The sequence below is a fragment of the Pimephales promelas genome, chromosome 3 (genome assembly GCF_988280905.1).
Source record: "Pimephales promelas chromosome 3, fPimPro1.hap1.1, whole genome shotgun sequence".
Lineage (NCBI taxonomy): Eukaryota > Metazoa > Chordata > Actinopteri > Cypriniformes > Leuciscidae > Pimephales > Pimephales promelas.
The window spans coordinates 11,969,567-11,985,000 of record NC_142771.1 but is presented as its reverse complement, the minus strand read 5'-3'; the positions used below and the strand labels follow the sequence as shown (position 1 = coordinate 11,985,000).

The window sequence follows — 15,434 nt, the reverse complement described above, 5'->3', positions numbered from 1 at the left end:
CAGGTCACTTTATGTGGAGAATATGAATTATCAAAGACACAGTGTGGTTTTTATGCAGTGGCACTGCCTAGTGTTAATATAGGAGACACTAAAAACCTCATTTCTCCAGCTTGTTTTTCACCAAATTTAAGTTTATTTTAGTTAGTAAATAGAAATAATGAATGGATATTTCAAATGTAAACTAGGGTTTAAGCTCCTTTTGTGTGAAAGTGTCCATCTTAGGGAGTATTAGATATCAAATTTATATATTTTTTTTCCAAGTCCTGAACAGGTTTAATTAAGGGAAAATAGCTGGAAAACTGACGGTGTTGAAAAATAAATTGGACAAACAATTTTACACTAAGTTGTAATGATTAAACATGTTGATTATTGGAAGGCTGAGTGTGGGATTGAATATTATATTCCTTTCTTGAATGAATCAAGAACATTTATAATAATCAAATAGTTCCCCAGCATGCATCGTAAATACTCAGTTGTCAAATACTGTGGTTATTATTTTTGTCATGCAATGTAGTTAATGTTTATTATTAATATCGCTATTAAAATAATTTTGGAAATGTATAATTTATGCATGTTTTTTCAATCGATGCAATGGGTTACAGCATGATAAATCAGTTTTCCTTAAGCTAAATTGGTCCTAAAAAGTACGTTTTCTTTTTAACTTCTCAATTTAACAAGGAATTATGTTATCACATTTATTAATGAAGCTCTTTGAATATCACAGTTTTTCAGACAGACATGCATGTATATTTTTTCTGAAGTCAGTTTATTCTAATTAAACTAATGTGCGATAATCACAATGACATGTACAAAGACACCAATTTTACAATATAGTACAGTGGCACTGTATAAAAGTCCTTGTTCTGGGCAGTGAGGGTTATTGGCTGGACTCAGCCGTCGCTGTGGGCAAGCCTTGCTCTTCCTCTCTCTTCGTGCGTTTCAGAAGTTTCCTCTTCTTCTTCTCCTCCTTCTCTATTTCAGCAACCATCTCTTTGAACTTAGCGCTGCGGGGGTCCAGCGCATACCCAAAGCGCTCTCTCGCCTCGGCCAGCAGTTTGTCTCGCCTTATTTTCTCCTCTCTTTGCTTCTGTTTTGTCTCCCTTTTCTGCTTTTTCCAGTCTGCGACCATCTTGGGCATTTTGGCCATGTTTGCAGCAATAGTCTTCTCTCTGTGTGGAAACAAAGCTGCGTTTAAACAAAAGGTTGTGATCATCTACTTTTTCCGAACTTATTTAATGTAGTTTTTTCTTCCACAAGAAGCAACCCAGATAGCACAAGTCTATGTGATGTTTACATCTGGAAGACGTATTTTTTAAGAGGGCGAGGGCCTATAGGACGTTTCCTGTCAGGTGTCAAATAGACGTTTAGAAGATGTCTGTTTAACGTGCATTCTAAATCATTACATCTTAAAGACATCTTCTAAACATCTATTTGACATCTGACAGGAAACGTCCTATAGACGTATTGCAGATGAGCAAACACTCTTAAAAATACTCTTCCAGATGTAAACATCACATCAAATTTGTGCAAGAAAAAAAAATATCGATGTTTAAAACTTTATTAGCTATAACACATAGCTTCGGCAGACATTTGTGGGGGAACAACTGAAGAATGACAACAATTTGCATCTTAAATTAAATAAACTATGAAGAATCATTATGTTTCCATCGTATCCACAAGTTTCCAAGGGGCGCTCTTGTAAAAAATAAAGTGGGTGAAACTTCCGGTGAGGTGTCGGAAGTAGCATTCCAATGGTATTTTGTGTGTTAGTTAGCGAAGATGCTAGCTGTTTTTCGGAGAATTATTTTACTATTTAAAGACGCAAATCTTTATGAGAGATGTCGTTACGGAGCTCAGGGACAACATGTGCTGTTCGCGGTTGTATGTATAACCGGACTAAACTAATTCAGTGGCTTAAACGTGATTGTTTTGAACATAAGCTGAAAACTAAATCAGAGTGATCCTGCCAGAGCCCGTCTCTGATCCTGCCAACGACTGTAGTTTCCATCACCTCCCAAAAGACGACGAATCTTCCTGTGTACATTTGTTTAAATTCTTAATATTCTATAAACTCTATCAGCATGTGATTGGCTGTTCGCTACTGATGTTACACCTAAACTCAGGATCAAAGCCTGAGTTGACAGAATACCAAATGTGCCAGTTAATGTATTCAAGTAGCACATTCATTTATAATTTTGAATAAACTCCAAAGCACAATGACTAAGTGTGTATTTTTTATTTTAATTGTTTGTCAGCTCGCACAACCGTCTGTCACCATGCCTTGATGAGTATTGATTATTAATAATGTTATTATAATACTCCCAATCATCTACTGCGGAGGGTAAAGGTACTGTTATTTCACCCTTTTGAATTTCGTTGAGGTTGTGTTCCCACAGCTAGTTTGGATCGCTATAACTTGAATGACTGTCAACTGTTGAATGAACGAGTGTCAAGCATGTCAAATCGCGCTTTGTTTACTTCCAACCGGAAGTCGCGCCCACTTTTGACGCAAGGCCTCATGGGGCGTAGAAAACTTGTGGATAAAAGATAATACACGCGGGAACCAATAACTTTTGACGTCATAACTCGTGACACGTCGTAACCGTCAAATTTGAACGTTTGAAGGAATTTCTCATCGAATAACGATTTCAATTTCGGTTTGTACGTCACAAAAATCTATCATAAACGGGCTCAGAAGACTTGGAATATAGATAATAAATCACTTGGATTACTTTTACCAGCATACTGTTAGTCAACTACCTCCCTCTAGCCTACATAATGAGATGATTTGCCAATTTTTTAGGTTTTGGAGTTTGAAAGCTCCAGTCTCTCCATCGCTGCATATGGAAACCGAACCTCGGACATTGTCAAACACAAATCATAACGGGCTTGTAACAACGTAAAGGTGAGTAAATGATCCCACTTTTCGTTTTGGGGTGAACCTGTTATGAATTATATATGTTGAATACGGTTGACAGCAAACACCCAATAGAAACCAACGTTAGTCAAAATTCCCTTCACCTCTCCATCCGCTTCTGCGCCTTCTCCTTCTCCCTGGCCGCGATGTTTGCCAGCATCACCTCGAGCGGAGGGTGCCACTCTCTCTCCTCGGCCACCAGCTCCTCCAGCCGGGCGTGAGAGGGCCAGAGTTTGGCCGCGTCAATCCCCGACGCGCGTCCATAGCGGCCGAACAGTCTGCGATCATACTTCTCAGTCTTCTGCCATTCGGGCGTCTTCTCGCTTTCTTTATTCGGTATATAAGGGTTCTTTATATTCAGCCAGAGGGGTCTTGGGTTATAGTTCGCGATCTGGTGGACTACAGTCGGTATAAAGGAGTTTAATTTACTAACACCATAGAATAAGCCTGTCCTGCAGCTCAGCAAGGAGGCCGCCATGTTTGATGACAACCCAGTGACCTCTGACGTCATCAAATGGACGCGTGGTGCTGACGTCATTACGCCCTCTGCTGGTTTAAATGAAAGTGTCAGGAAAAAAATAAATAAATAAAAAGTGGCAGGAAATTATGATGATATGATCACTCAATCATACTCCTTAGTGAACTCACTGTCATGTTTAAGAAACCAATTTGTGCAGCTCTGTGCTGTTCAAGGGATAGTTCACCCAAAAATTAAACTTCTGTCATTTTCATGCAGTTTGTGTCAGTATTGTGGGACCGATAAGTCGTCTCTCTTTCTCCACCCTCGCTCCTCCCTGATCATTTTCGTTTGGAGTTTAATCATCACCTCAGGGGGCCTTTAACAATGCTATTTCAATCCTCAGAGGTTTTGTGTGTCCTGAATGCTGGACCCTTAAATCTTTTCCGGTAGTTTAATGGCACAGTGGGATCCTATTGTTGGAAATAAAGACTTAAATGGATATGGTCCCGCTGGTATTGTTCATCCCTGAGTCTGGACAATACTAGAAAACAAAAATGATGGCCAATTTTAAATCTCAAGGCTGACGTTTTGGCCACATTACATATTTATTTAATTGAATTACTTTAAAGAAAGAAGAACATACAATATTACACAAATTACAAAGAATTACTGGCAAGTTAATCATAGAAATTTGCACAAAAATACATGAGATGGGTGGATAGATTGGATGGATGGATTGATGGATGGATAGATAGAAAGATAGATGGATCAAAACATGATTTATAATCTTTTATCTGTTTAATTTCCTTTTGTACTGACTTCAAAATTTAATCATATATAATAATTTTCCATTATGAATCAGAAAATCATTCAGTAGTAGGTAAAGCAACTTTGCTTGAATAATATTTAATATTAATATCAGCCACATATGACTGTGTATTTGAACGCCGTGATCTTACTCCATTAAATCAAGCGATAGTGAACGTTTAGAAGGTGAAGCTTTGAATACCACGGCCTAGTTTATTTTACAGACACACCGAGAGTTTCTGTCTTCACATAATTTAGTGGTGAATGGATGAATTATCATGTTTGAAGAGTCTTAAGGGGGCTTAGATGTGTCTTTCACCCGTAGGGCTGCATGTGGTCTGTACTTCTGTTCTTATTAATGGTCCATGCCAGCTTCAGTGAGCAGATGAGCAGAAACTCTGCTTTGAATTTCTGGAACGCAGCATGGGAGGGTTGGATTATTAACCAGCAAACACTCGGAGGAAGAAAAAGGCCTTTGTTTTAAATGCTCCAGCCCTCCCTCTCTATCACAAACCCCTCCTCTCTTTCCGCTACTCTTCTTTTAGTTTTGATTTCTTTTCAAAAATGTAAAGATGGGACAAACAAGCAGCTTTAGAATGCGGCTCTTGGAGAGACAGATGTCAGAGCTTTTGTGTCGCGACGAGCGCATCATTATAACTCAAAAGTTCCCATGGCGGGGGGTCGAGGAGGGTTTGAGAGGGGTCCGCAGTGTGCCATGCGCGACACAGGGCTTAATTTAGACACCGGTGATCCGTGCCAACTGAGAAGCTTTAAAGACACCACCGTCTGAAGCAGGTCTGCTGGCATTAATGCCGGGATTTTGTCAGTATTGATATATAATGAAACGCTGCGTTTTTCTAAGGCTTATTACTCATACATTTGGTCAGAAATTCCCAAAACCTAAATTTATTAATTTTATCTTTTAACTCAATGTATACTGAGATGGATCGATGGATGGATACGAACGTACAGATAGATAGACAGTAAAGATGGATGGAGAAATACATAGATTGTGAGTTCATCCAAAGAGACTATCCATATGGCCTTATGATTAAATATTTACAGGCCAACATATTTCCAACCAACTCATGAGAAATTCATGGAGATCTTGGATTATGGGATGGTTCTATTCCTGCCCACTGCCGTTTCCCACTCCCACAATAACTGGAGAACAACCAAGGGAATTTCCAGATGTCATCTCGGTAAACATGATGATCTCTCATGCTTGTAATGTGCCCACGATGACCTGTAATACGTACAATATTTCACGTGCTATACATATGTGGTTTTGATCGCAATGGTGCTTTGTTCACTCATTACGTTTAAATTTAGTTATTTAGCAGATGCTTATTCAATGCAGCATTCAAATGAGGAAAAATACAAGCAATTATCTATCGTACATGAGATAACAGCTAAATGGTAACACTTTACAATAAGGTCTCATTATTGTAAGGTCTCTATTGGGTTGAGATCTGGTGACTGGGGGCCATTTTAGTACAGTGAACTCATTGTCATGTTCAAGAAACCAATTTGAAATGATTCGAGCTTTGTGACATGGTGCATTATCCTGCTGGAAGTAGCCATCCGAGGATGGGTACATGGTGGGGATGAAGGGATGGACATGGTCAGAAACAATGCTCAGGAAGGCCGTAGCATTTAAACGATTCCCAATTGGCACTAAGGGGCTTAAAGTGTGCTGAGAAAACATCCCCCACACCATTACACCACCACCACCAGCCTGCACAGTGGTAACAAGGCATGATGGATCCATGTTCTCATTCGGTTTACGCCAAATTCTGACTCTACCATCTGAATGTCTCAACAGAAATCGAGACTCATCAGATCAGGCAACATTTTTCCAGTCTTTATCTGTCCAATTTTGGAGAGCTCAAGCCTCTTTTTCCTATTTTTAGTGGAGATGAGTGGTACCCGGTGGGGTCTTCTGCTGTTGTAGCTCATCCGCCTCAAGGTTGTGTGTGTTGTGGCTTCACAAAAGCTTTGCTGCATACCTCGGTTGTAACGAGTGGTTATTTCAGTCAAAGTTGCTCTTCTATCAGCTTGAATCAGTCGGCCCATTCTCCTCTGACCTCTAGCATCAACAAGGCATTTTCGCCCACAGGACTGTCTCATACTGGATGTTTTTGTGTACTGCATCTGTGCATAGAACTGTATAGTCAAGTGTACACACACAGTATGGTAGTGTGCCATTCTGAACATACTGGAGCCATATACTATCAAGGTGTTTGACCGCTCCATATGAAGTAAACAATCAGCGACGCACATGCAGAGTGTGACATTGCTCATGTTCTCATCCTGCAGGCGGATCTGGAAGTCTCCATGTCATTGTTTAAATGATTCCCCTTCACTAAACTGGGAACGAACCCAAGCAAGAAGTACACGTGAAAGCACCTCAGGAGGGGAGCATGTTCAGCGGGGAGCTTTTCAATAATGGATGTACCACATTGAGCTCCCGTTAATAATGTGTTTCTGTCACCGCGGGAGACAGAAAACCGCATTTTAGAGGCGGACGAGAGAATAATGGGATGCAAAGTTAGGGAAACTTAGTCATAACTCACTCTGGCTCCTTTTCAAACATTGAGTTGGCTTTGTTTAACAAGCAAACAAAAAAACATAAGCATTGTGATTTCAGAGCACAATGGCTTATTAACCCACGAACCTCTCATCATCGAAGCTGTTATCATCGTAATTGTGTTTTTTGATTATAGTGTTTTCATTGATCAAATTATGGATTGAAGGAATGATCCATATGGCAGTGAACATAGTCTTGATTTGAAGGAATGTTTCAGGTTCGAACAAGTTAAAGGGATACTCCACTTTTTTGGAAATAGGCTCATTTTACCACTCCCCCAGAGTTAAACAGTTGAGTTTCACCGTTTTTGAATGCATTCAGACGATTTTCTGATATTTAGAAGAATATCAGTATCCAGACAGTTTCTGGTCTCATTGACTTCCATAGTAGGAAAAATATATACTATGGAAGTCAATGAGACCAGAAACTGGCTGGTTACTGAAATTCTTCTAAATATCAAAAAAATCGAAAACGGTTTGAAACTCAAAAACGGTAAAACGGTAAAACTCAACTGTTTAGCTCTGGGGGAGAGGTAAAATGAGCCTATTTCCAAAAAAAGTGGAGTATCCCTTAAGCTCATTGTTGAAAATCTTTTCAAAATCTATAACAGAAAAATTTCACATGAATACATTGGAAATCTGAGGCAAGATTGTGCAAAGAGTTTAGAAGCTGTTAATTAAACTCTAAAGTCAACGGCCTTTTAGTGGTGGGGCTACATTTCTAAAGCGTGATGCACACTGTACAATTTATAATAGACCTTAATGATTGTTGCTTTGTCAGACTGTATGAACATGATTTGGCTGTAAGCCATGTCCAACATGACATCATGACTTTTGCATAAACATACGCGCCACTTTCGAGTCAAGTGGCGTGTTATCTCTACGCATTTTGAGCTATCCGCGTGTATGCGTGTATGTCTACGCCATTAATGTCCGAGTGATTCCGCGTGTCCGTACACGTCGTCAAATGTCCGCGCGAAACGAAGCAAAATGTAGATCTACATCTAGGGAGCGATCTTTTTTTTTCCTAGGATGGTAAGGGAACAGTCATAAATGCCATTAACCCCAGTGACGGTTAGGTTTAGGGACGGGGTTGAGGTAAGTCACATGTTTATATACAGTAATAACATTAAGTCAATGGCGTTCATAAACACGCTGAAAAGCGATTATGCGTCTTGATAGCACGCCAAAAATAGAAATACGAATTGGCGTTGCATACACACGCTACTTCATGAGATCAGTCTGGCCATGTCACACTGTGGCACAGCAATATTGTCTTTAAGTTATGCAAGATTCAACTCCATTTTTTAAGCTAGTTTAATGTCATTTAAGTTGAAATGACTTAGACATTAAAGGAGAACTCCGGCGCAAAATGAACCTTTAACACATTGGTACCAACATGACATCATGACTTTTGCGTAAACATATACGCCACTTTCGAGTCAGGTGGCGTGTTATCTCCACGCATTTTGTGCTATCCGCGTGTATGCGTATATGTCTACGCCATTAACGTCTGCGTCATTCCGCGTGTCCGAACACGCAGTCAAATCTCCAGTCATAAATGCCATTAACCCCAGTGACGGTTAAGTTTAGGGATTGGGTTGAGGTAAGTCATATCTTTTTTGGATGGTTAGGGAACAGCCATAAATGCCATTAACCCCAGTGACGGTTAGGTTTAGGGACGGGGTTGAGGTAAGTCATATATTTATATAACGTTAAGTCAACGGCGTTCATAAACACGCTGAAAGGCGATTATGCGTCTTGATAGCACGGCAAAAATGGAAATACGAATTGGCGTGTCATACACACGCTACTTCATGAGATCAGTCTGTTGGTACCTAGTCGACCGTTCTCTTGGCAGGAGCCATCTTTGGAAAACAGTCGAACCACGAACGCCGTTCATACAGTTCAGAAGTTCGCTCACTTGGCACGTCGTTTTTTAAAACTCTTTCCCTCACAAACATTGCCTATTTGTCTTATCACTCTCAAACGTGAGAGCAGATTTTGTTCCCATGGCTGTGCATGTCCACATTAATAAGCCATTTGACATTTGTGTCATGCTCTCTGTGTCCGTCTCTTGTGTCTTTACCCATCGGGGACTGAGCAGGGCTCATCGTCCAATCAGAAGCCGAGCCCTTCTGCTGAGGCTTTGAAAATGGATGCAATGCCAGAGGCGCTAAATACAGTTAATGGTCAATGAATTCAAATGTCATCATTATCTGATCGCATCTGCAGTTCCGAGAATAAATCCATGTCCTTTTAGTGCTTCCCTTTAGATACATGACTTGCTTCTACTTCCAGTACTGGATCATTCATAATGATAATTAAGTCAATTAATGCTAATATAAAGATGAATATAATACTATACCTAATAGCGAATGTTCTCTGCTTTGATTCCAATGACAGGCATAAATGCAGAGATCACATGAAGCGTTCAGATGTTCTCACCTTTGTTGGGGTTGAGCTGATCTCCCTGAGAGCTGACTCATCTCTCTCATACACGAACACACACACACACACACATCGTCCATCTATTGTAGAGGGTGCAGGTGGTGCTGGACTGGTGCAGACTCCGTCCCGATGCTCCCGTGCCAGTGCCATCTGTCATCAGCTACAACATCTGCAAATCCAAGGTGCCCTTGATGCCCGGTGCCACTGTGGCCCGCTTCGGATTTCTGCAGGGGGTCGAGAGGGTTTAGAGAAGCTGCTCCCAGGACACCAATCACATCTTCATCACTAATCATCATGGTTTGATTGTTGTTGTTTTTTATTACTCTAGCAGTGCCGTTACAGGATTGTTTTCCCCCTTATTTTCCCAAATCTCATATCAGATGGCTCACCACACGCCCCCCGCCACTGTTCAGTTCAAATGTATTTCGTTACGTGCAAAGCGAGCAAGACAAAGGCGAGTGTTGAAAGGTTAGAGTTGAGGAAACTATCCATTTCAAATGAGAAAGAGTAATACTCATCATAATGGAGTATGCTGAGGTCTTGAAATTCATCCATACCTGCAAGGCATCCATTAGACCACATTGCAATTAACATTCTTGGCTATGATCCTGATTACTTTGCAAACAAAGCTCTATATTGATTTAGCAATAACATGTAACTAGATTTCTGAAGTGGTGTCTGCCCCTGCTGTCATGTTATCAGTGCATCGACACGAGGCACTGTGTGTCTCAAGGTTTGATATTGGCTGCGTTTAACTCGTCAACACTCATAAACTTCCCCAAGCACTTCCCCTCGGGGGAATCCCCACCGCCATTTTGAAGTGGATAAGGGAAGTTTATTTGGACAGACCCTTAACCCCTTGAATTTGATGGAGGGAGCGAGTCTATACATTTCAGGCATATCCATAGACCACAATGCAAGACAGTTGTGACATCACAACAGCAGATTGCAGTGCTCACACGCTTAATTTAACCACAAGTGATCAAGGTCTTAAGGCGCTCCATTTAAACTCATTGCAAGCGTAAGCAATGACGTACATCAAAGTGAATGAGACGGAAGAAGTTAAAAGTGTAGCCTAATTTAAGCATTTTAGAAATTTGAAATTTAACAGTGTAAATTAGCATCTAGATCAATTCCGTCAAGTTGAAACGTCCAGATTTTACTTTAAACATACTAATGTTATGCAATACGCGAAGTACTCGCTCACAGAAAGCCGCGTCTCAGACAGCGCATGATTCCGAATTCAGTTCCCCTCCACAGTGTATATGGCCAAATACACACACAGTTCAACATGACATCATGACTTTTGCGTAAACATACACGCCACTTTCGAGTCAAGTGGCGTGTTATCTCTACGCATTTTGAGCTATCCGCGTGTATGCGTGTATGTCTACGCCATTAATGTCCGCGCGAAACGAAGCAAAATGTAGATCTACATCTGGGAACGATCTTTTTTTTTCCTAGGATGGTAAGGGAACAGTCATAAATGCCATTAACCACAGTGACGGTTAGGTTTAGGGACGGGGTTGAGGTAAATCATATATTTATATACTGTATACAGTAATAACGTTAAGTCAGCGGCGTTCATAAACACGCTGAAAAGGGATTATGCGTCTTGATAGCACGCCAAAAATGGAAATACGAATTGGCGTGTCATACACAGATTACACACGCTACTTCATGAGATCAGTCTGCACAGTTCTGTCAATATATTGGAGCCATGCAGCTCTTAAAGTGACAGCAGCCTAATAAACTTCTGCCTGTGTGCTTAATGTTAAACAAACAACAAACGAGAAAGAGAAACAAAGAGAAAATCACTTACTGCTCTTTTGTAGCTTTAACAAGAATCAAACAGACTAAACATTTGATTATTCAATTTCTGTTGTTAAATAAGCCCAATGAAGGACTACCTGAAACCCTAAACCCCCCTGTTTACACTGAAATTAAAATGACACTTACTTTTTTATCATACATTTTTAAATGATAACAGTTTTGCAATGTAAATCACACATTAGGGCTGCTTGATATTGAAGAAAAAATGCGATATGCGATAACGTAATGCGATATTTGATACAATAATGCGTTAAGTGTGTAACATAAATTGTGTTTTACTGTTGGATTAGATTTACTATGTTAATATTAAGACTTGTGTCAAGAAAGAATACATTTTTATATATATTTACGAATTGCTGGTTTTCCCTAAACTGCTTTTGAATCACAATGTGTTCTGCAGACTTAGGGCCAGATTTACTAAACAGGGCAAGTTAGCACTAAAGCGCAATCCCACAAAAGCACCAATGGGAGTGGAAAGTTCTGCTCATGATCTGCTGATGTTGCACAAATGAAAGAACACAGCCGGCTCATTTCCATAAATAACCAACGCAATCTACCAAGAAAAGCGCAAATTAGCGTCTGGTTTAAGACATGCTTCTTTTGGGACAATAAATAATAGCGCAAATACCAGTAAATTGACGAGCGCAAACCTGATGCATGATTCATTTACGTAAATACTCTCCTCCTAATAATTTTGTGTCTGAAAGGGAAACTCCTACAAATGCATATAAGGTCAGCCATAAAAATAACTGTCCACGCCTTTTCAACGCTAATTTTTCACTGCGTGTCTTTAGTAAATCCTGACAGTAGTTTTTTATCGCCAAAAGAGGGGTTTGTAAATCTGCCCCTACGGTTGCAAACTAAAAGCAGATTCTCCTTTGGAAATGCGAACTGCAAATTATGACTTTTTTAAAATAAATATAATATGAACTTCAATATGTTCATTTGCTGTGTGATTGCAGGGGACCAAAACAACCGATTGAAGAAAGCGAGTTGACGTTTAAAATTCTGCAGAGCACCAAAAACGGTTATCGAGGACGGAAATCTAAAAGAGAAAGGGAGAAAAGGATGTCTGTTTTGTTGGCTAATAGGCGACCGGGGAAAAGGAGGTCTAAATCAGAAAGAGTAAAGCTCTGAAAAGGGAAGACAAACAAACTAAAAGCATCGCCACCAAGATCTCAACGAGCCGCGCCAAAATTGTTTGGCACTCGTGGTTTTTAAAAGGAACACCTGCGAAGCGGCAGTCGCTCCTTTACATTCTCCTGAAACCCCGCTGGTCAGCGCTCCACTACTTGGCATCTGATCCTTTAGCCTGTGCCTTCAGACGCCAAGAAGAAAGGAAATCGCTCAAGACATAAGCTCGCGTTTCTGTGGTGATAAAAGATTCAGTTCCCCCTGCACAATTTGTCACCTGTGTGTTTGTTTTCCCACCCCCCGAGTCGAGAGCCCACCTTAATCTAAATGAGCTCATTAGTTGGCAGCGTTCACATAATGAGGCTCATAAACACGGGCGCCATCCACTAAATGAGGCCTGTCATCTCACGTTAGGCGAGTTTGCTTAAAATACCGGCTCATTTAAATGAAAACATTTTCATTCGAAAGTTTGCCCGGAAAATGGTTGTTTTGATGAAAAATATGTTCAGCTTCAGTCTTCATGCTGAACTCACGGTCTTGGAATGTGTAGGGTCGACTGCCTTACGCCGAGTTCCCAAGAAGAAAATAGAGGTGGATTTTTCGAGGTAGACTATTGTGCCTGTTGGATGCAGCTCAAAGGAAAGGTATGGAACATAAAATGTGGGTCTTCTCGGTTTCCTGTGTTTGGGTTGAGGTCCCATGGCGCCGTGCAGCATGCTGGCTGCGGCCCGGAGCATATGGCTCCATAAGGTGATTTGTGGATTGCTTTCCTTGCATGGTGGGCAGGAGGTTTAGGGTTCAGCTCAGGACAGCCCAGAGAGACGGAGGAAGGCCGGAGCATCGTGTTGGGGCCTTATTTTGTTGCTAGTGTTTTTAATATTCCATGAAGGGGAATAATAACAGTAAAAAAAGAGATGATTTTTAAATTCTGATGCATTTTAAAATGCATTTTAAAAGAAAATGAAAACTGTGGACTTCTATTCTCTCGCTCTTTTACCAAACCAGTAGGCTTTCAGAGTAATTAATCAAAGCACATTTCCTCTCAAACTGGGAACTATAGGTGCATCCCATTTCACGTACTTGTACACTAATCCACGCTTTTTTGTAATATAAGTAGTGCATCAGCCCATAATGCATAAGTACATAGTGCATAAGTGCATAGCACATAATAACTTGGTGTATAAGTCCGTATGCATAAGCCCATAATGCATAAGTTCATAGTGAATTAGTGCATAATGCATGTGCATAGTGTATAAGTGCATACATAAGAACTTGGTGCATATGTCCATAGTGCATAAGCCCATAATGCATAAGTTAATAGTGCATTAGTGCATAATGCATGTACATAGTGCATAAGTATATAGTGCATAATTGCATAGTACATAAGGACTTGGTGTATAAGTCCGTAGTGCATAAGCCCATAATGCATAAGTGCATAATATATAAGTGCATAGTACATAAGAACTTGGTGCATATGTCCATTTAGTCCATACGTCCGTAGTGCATAAGCCCATTATGCATAAGTTCATAGTGCATTAGTGCATAATGCATGTACATAGTGCATAAGTGCATTGTGTATAAGTGCATAACATAAGAACTTGGTGCATATGTCCATAAGTCCATAGTGCATAAGCCTATAATGCATAAGTTCATGGTGCATTAGTGCATAATGCATGTACATAGTGCATAATTGCATAGTACATTAGAACTTGGTGTATAAGTCCGTAGTGCATAAGCCCATAATGCATAAGTGCATAATATGTAAGTGCATACATAAGAACTTGGTGCATAAGTCTATAGTGTATACGTCCGTAGTGCATGAGCCCATTATGCATAAGTTCATAGTGCATTAGTGCATAATGCATAAATACATAGTGCATAAGTACATGCATTAGTACATAGTACATAAGAACTCGGTGCATAAGTCCATAAGTCCGTAGTGCATAAGCCCATAATGCATAGTGCATAATGCATGTGCATTGTGTATAAGTAAATAGTGCATAAGTGCATAGTACATAAGGACTTGGTGCATAAGTCCATAGTCCATAAATCCGTAGTGGATAAGCCCATAATGCATAAGTTCATAGTGCATGTGCATAGTGTATAAGAGCATAGTGACTAAGTCCACAATGCATAAAGTGCATAGTGTATAAGGGCATACTGTATAAGTACATAATGTTTAAGTGCATAGTTTATTAGTGCGTATGTGCATAGTGTATAGTTCATTAAGTTCATATTGCATAGGTCCATAGAGCATGAGTACATACATAGTGCATAAGTGTATTGTGCGTCATTTAGGACGCAACTAACAATTTACTTTTTATTGCTGAAAAGCTCTTTTGTTTTTAGCATGTTGTTTTGCAAGGGAGTTTTAGGTGGTTGCTAAGGCCTTTGCTATGAATTTACTGTACCAAATAGTTTGAAGTGTTTTTTTTGGCCTGTTGCTAAGGTGTTCTAGATGGTTGCTAGGTATTTGCTATGCAATTATAAAGTGTTTGAACAGCACTGTGGTTGTATACATATAGGAACGAGAGCTGAAACTCAAAGCAGATGGTTGTGTTGGCACCTGCCTCGCTCTAAAATCTGTTCGGGGCTGTTTTTTTCATATGTATAAAACAGTCAAGACCTTAATGTGCCAAAAAAATAAACACCTCAGATTTAACCCTCCACAATGTGATTTGAGAGTATTTTTCTCATGTTCAATCATGTCATATAAGCTAGTCGCCACATATTTCAGATAGAGCATGAAAAAAAAAATAATAAATAACGTTATTTGCTTGCTCTGAACAGTTCATCTTTGGCTTACAAAATTTTTGAATAAAGCCACCAGTTTTAATGGATAAACAGAAGACGGTCAAACGCTTTCACATTAATCTGCATTACGAATAATAACGTCTCTAGATGAGACGACGGTTATTGTCATTAGAGTCTCATTAGTTGAAGAATTTTTATGTACTTAAACCGCTACAGTTAGGGAAGCCACAAATTGTCGCCACATTTTTAACAGAGAGGAAGAGTCCCAAAACACATTTAAACTGTGTATTTATTGCTAATTAAAATGCCATTGAAACTTTTACAGCTGTGTGTTGTGCATTCAGAGTGATGGAAAACTTACTGCCATAATGCAAGGGTGCTGCCAAAGTATTGTGATGTGGTCGCTAGGGTGTTCTGAGTGGTTGCTAGGTGGTTTCTTATATTGGCCCAAGTCAGAAGATTCCATTCTCAAGTCACTGTGATGTTCTG

General features: G+C 40.0%; 2 protein-coding genes across 3 annotated transcripts in view; one reads left to right on the top strand and one right to left on the bottom strand.

Moving 5' to 3' along the window:
• LOC120473085 (tetratricopeptide repeat protein 39A) overlaps positions 1 to 561 on the top strand; it is a 17,576-nt gene extending 17,015 nt beyond the window's left edge. For both annotated transcript variants that reach the window (XM_039662742.2, XM_039662741.2), the window contains exon 18: positions 1 to 561. This exon is cut by the window's left edge and continues 137 nt beyond it. The gene's annotated coding sequence lies outside the window, so the exon portion shown is untranslated.
• A 184-nt stretch (positions 562 to 745) lies between these two features.
• Positions 746 to 3,470, bottom strand: gadd45gip1 (GADD45G interacting protein 1). Its single transcript, XM_039662791.2, has 2 exons — positions 3,022 to 3,470; positions 746 to 1,169 (listed from the first exon to the last, which is right to left on the bottom strand). The coding sequence occupies exons 1-2, from the start codon at positions 3,453 to 3,455 to the stop codon at positions 878 to 880; spliced, it is 726 nt and encodes a 241-aa protein (XP_039518725.2). The 5' UTR covers positions 3,456 to 3,470; the 3' UTR covers positions 746 to 877.
• Between the last annotated feature and the right edge of the window lie 11,964 nt (positions 3,471 to 15,434).

Excerpts from the sequence above, each read along its gene's own strand:
- gadd45gip1 (XM_039662791.2), bottom strand. The coding sequence starts at position 3,455 with ATGACGTCAGCACCACGCGTCCATTTGATGACGTCAGAGGTCACTGGG. Across the intron at positions 1,170-3,021 it reads GCGCAGAAGCGGATGGAGAG|AGAGAAGACTATTGCTGCAA; the intron begins GTGAAGGGAATT and ends GTTTCCACACAG.